General features: G+C 58.7%; 1 protein-coding gene across 1 annotated transcript; it reads right to left on the minus strand.

The window, feature by feature from the left end:
• Positions 1–340: 340 nt before the first annotated feature.
• On the minus strand, positions 341–2,926 carry LOC137141854 (potassium voltage-gated channel subfamily A member 6-like). The gene has a single exon (XM_067530947.1). It carries the CDS (start codon positions 2,730–2,732, stop codon positions 1,176–1,178), a length of 1,557 nt encoding a protein of 518 aa, XP_067387048.1. The 5' UTR covers positions 2,733–2,926; the 3' UTR covers positions 341–1,175.
• Positions 2,927–3,906: the final 980 nt, after the last annotated feature.

Genomic DNA, 3,906 nt, shown 5'->3' on the forward strand with positions numbered 1-3,906 from the left:
TTATGAAAGCAGCATCTTTCCAAGATTAGGCCTGTAGGTCTTTTTCCTCATTTGAAAGATCTCAGTTATGCCTTTAGGGTTTACCTAGATAGATTAGAGAAATTTGCACTGGTGCCAATGCAAACCCCCTAACGACACACTACAATGGTGTGATCTACCAACCCCACAGGGTGGGTCATGCCAATATAAGACCCATTTTACACTGATGCAGAGGTCCACAGCAGTGTAACTACACCCCTGAAAAATTCCCTAATCTATATCCAGTGAAATCAACTGCTCCCATGGATGTAAGTACAGAACTGGATACTTGTAGCATAAACTACATTTCATTAAACCACTTATACGATAGGTGCTGGAAGACAAAGGAATTAGCCCAAATGTACCTTGCATAGGAAGACACTTACAAGCACGAAGATGATGTTGCTCTGTTCAAACAGAGAATAAGAAAATACTCTAAGCCTGTGGATTTAAAAAAACAGCTGTTTCTGCCATGCCACAGATCATGAATTTTGGTCCCAACTTCCATAATGACAACTAGTTAAAAATTAAAGTGCTTTTAGATCTGAACATCTAATAACGAACAGGCCCTTATATTTACACAGCATTGCAAAGCAAGGGAAAGGGCCATTTGTTGACTTTCCCTACAGCTGCAGAGCACACTGTGACACTGGATCTAGCATTTCCAGTCTCCCAAGGCATGGCAGGCGTGATTGATCCCACAGCTAAGGGCATTGCCCTGGCATGGGAACTCACTGGCACAGCCTGAGACAGATGTTAGTATCCCTTTTCTAATCTAGTCCCTATCTGATTGTTAGCTGCAAACGTGGCCTGGGCTTCTCTTTTGTAGCTGTAGTAGAAAAATTAGTCTTCAGAGTTACAGTTGGAATAAAGCTCCGCTTCACGCCAAAAAATAAAAGGGAAGGGGGAAAGGACAACAGTAGCTCCTCCCTTCATCTATATACAGAGTAAAGCAAGAGAATGTCCAAATCACACGCAATTTGTTTTCAGCCTCACGATGTACAGTCTGGGGTTTTGTCATGAACGTGTGCATCTGCTACCAGGAAAGAGTATGTGCTGCAGCTCGGGGCTATGCATCTGGGATCCAGGACAACAGGGTGCGGGTAGCAGAACTTTAAAAGTCCATTCTTGTTCCACACCCAGCTTAGAGAAGCTGATCATACTTCGGTCAGCATTTTCCTCTCTCGGTAGCCCTGGCTGTTGGTTGGAATGAAGTTAGGATATTTCACAGATTCTAAATCTTCGGCCTCCAGAAATTCCGATTTACTGAGGGACTGATTGCTGTCCCCCTTTTTAGGCTCAGAGAATGGCGATTGCTGCTGGCCACAAGTGACATGGGTGTACTGGTTCTGCTCCTCCTGGTCCGTTTCTCGGTGGTAGAAGTAGTTGAAGTTGGACACGATGACGGGCACAGGCAGGGCGATGGTCAGCACGCCGGCGATGGCACACAAGGAGCCCACGATCTTGCCCCCAATCGTCATAGGATACATGTCCCCATAGCCCACGGTGGTCATGGTCACCACTGCCCACCAGAAAGCATCTGGGATACTGGTGAAGGAAGAGTCCGGGTCATCGGTCTCAGCGAAATACACGGCGCTGGAGAAGAGGATCACCCCGATGAAGAGGAAGAAGATGAGGAGGCCCAGCTCCCGCATGCTGGCCTTCAGCGTCTGCCCCAGGATCTGCAGCCCCTTGGAGTGCCGGGAGAGCTTGAAGATGCGAAAGACTCTGACCAGGCGGATGACCCTGAGGATGGCCAGGGACATGGCCTGCTGCTGGCCCCCGTTGTTGGCGCTGGTGGTGCCGGCGGCCCCGGGCTGCTGCTGCTCGTGGGCCAGCTCGGTGCCCAGGGTGATGAAGTAGGGGATGATGGCCACGATGTCGATGATGTTCATGATGTTCCGGGAGAACTCGGGCTTGCTGGGGCAGGCGAAGAAGCGCACCAGCAGCTCGAAGGAGAACCAGATGATGCACAGGGTCTCGATGAGGAAGAAGGGGTCGGTGAAGAAGGGGCTGGCGCTGGCAGAGGGGTGCCCCGGGGCGGGGGTGCCGTTTGGGTGCTGAGGGAGCAAGAAGAGCCGGTCCTGCCCGTGGGCGCCCTCCCCAAAGCCGGGCTGTGCGCCCTTGCTCTCCTGGCGGAACTCGGGCAGCGTCTCCAGGCAGAAGATGACGATGGAGATGAGGATGACCAGCACCGAGACGATGGCGATGCCCCGGGCCGGCCCGGAGCTCTCCGGGTACTCGAAGAGCAGCCAGACCTGGCGCTGGAACTCGTTGCCGGGCAGGGGCTTCTCCTCCTCCTGGATGAAGCCTTCGTCCTCCCGGAAGGTCTCGATGGCCTCCTGGCCCAGCTGGTAGAAGCGGATCTCCTCCAGGAAGATGTCCAGGGGCACATGGACCGGGCGGCGCAGCTTGCCGCCGGACTGGTAGAAGTAGAGGATGGCGTCGAAGCTGGGCCGGTGGCGGTCGAAGAAGTATTCGTTGCGCAGCGGGTCGAAGAAGCGCAGCCGGCGGCCCGGGTCGCCCAGCAGCGTCTGCGGGAAGAGCGCCAGGGTGCGCAGCTGCGTCTCGAAGCGCAGCCCGGAGATGTTGATCAGCACCCGCTCGCTGCTACAGCAGCCGCCGCCGCCCGCCTCCTCCCCGGCCGCCGCCGCCGCCTCGCCGCCTGCTCCTGCCCGGGGCGCGGCCAGAGACAGCGGCTCCTCCGCCCTCATGCCGGCGGCGCTGCCCGCCCAGGGCGGACCCCGAGCCCGGCCGGGAGCTGGCGAGGCGGCTCCGGGGCCGGTGTCCCGGCTCTGCCCCGCCCCAGCGGCGCTCTCCTGCCGCCCGGTGCTGCTGGGGGCTGGGGCTGGGGCGGTCTGTCTGTCCCCGCTGCTGGGGGCGGTCTGTCTGTCCCCGCTGCGGCTGGAGCCGGTGGGTCTGTCCCTCTCGCCTTGCCGGCTGTCCTTCCTTCTCCTTCAGCAGCCTGGGTGTGTCCGCGCCTGCCCGCCTCTCCGGGAGGGACCTGGGTCGGTCGGTCTGTCTGTCGGTCTGTCTCTCGCCCCTCCGCGCCGATGCGGCCCGGCTCTCTCCCCCTCTGCCCGCTCGCCGCGCCCCGCCTGTTGCTCCTCCTGCGCTCCGGCCGGTGCCCGGCTCTCGCTCTGCGCCTCCGGCTGCGCCCGGCTTCCCCTCGCCGCGCACCGGCCGGGCGCCTGTGCCTCGCCCTGCCGCCGCACGCCGGGCTCGGCTCGCTCCGTCCTCGCCCCTTCCTCCGCTCACACAGAGCCAGACGTGGAGATGCGGCTGGTGCCTGCCTCCGCCTGGCTCCCCACACCCCCTCCCACCCAGCCGGAGGACGCGGCGACACGAAGCGAGGGGGGGAAGCGGTGCACGCCCGGCCCTTCGCCTCGCCGGCCCGAGGAGCTCCCAGAGGGAAGGTGGAGTTCGCTACAGCCGCCCTCTGATCGCACCGGGTGGACGCACCGTCCCCCGGCGCTAACCACTGTGTGGCCAGGTGCTCCCCCACTCAGGGGCTTTCCCTGGAGGTAGCAGCTCCCCCTGCTCGCAATGAAGCTGTTTTGTTAACCTAAGCCCTGGCCAATGATCGAAAACAAGGCAGCACGCTCTAGTGATCCCGGCTTTGGAGACCTGGATCGTGCTCGCTTCTCTGCCCATGAGTATTTGACCTTGAGCAAGTCCCTCACTGTCTTTAAACAGCCTCCAGTCTGACTTTTACGTATTAAAAGAGCAAAAAATGTGACCCCTAGGAAAGTGGCTTTGTGACTGGAAATGACAGGGGTCATCTACTGGGAGCCAGGAGACCTGGGCTCAGTAGGGGTAACAGAGTGAAGTAACGGGGCCTGTATACTACAAGAGATCAGACCGGGTGATTTAACAGTCCCTTAAAAT

The sequence above is a fragment of the Emydura macquarii genome, unplaced genomic scaffold (genome assembly GCF_026122565.2).
Source record: "Emydura macquarii macquarii isolate MOO-44397 ecotype Brisbane River unplaced genomic scaffold, CSIRO-AGI_Emac_v2 contig_3122, whole genome shotgun sequence".
NCBI lineage: Eukaryota > Metazoa > Chordata > Testudines > Chelidae > Emydura > Emydura macquarii.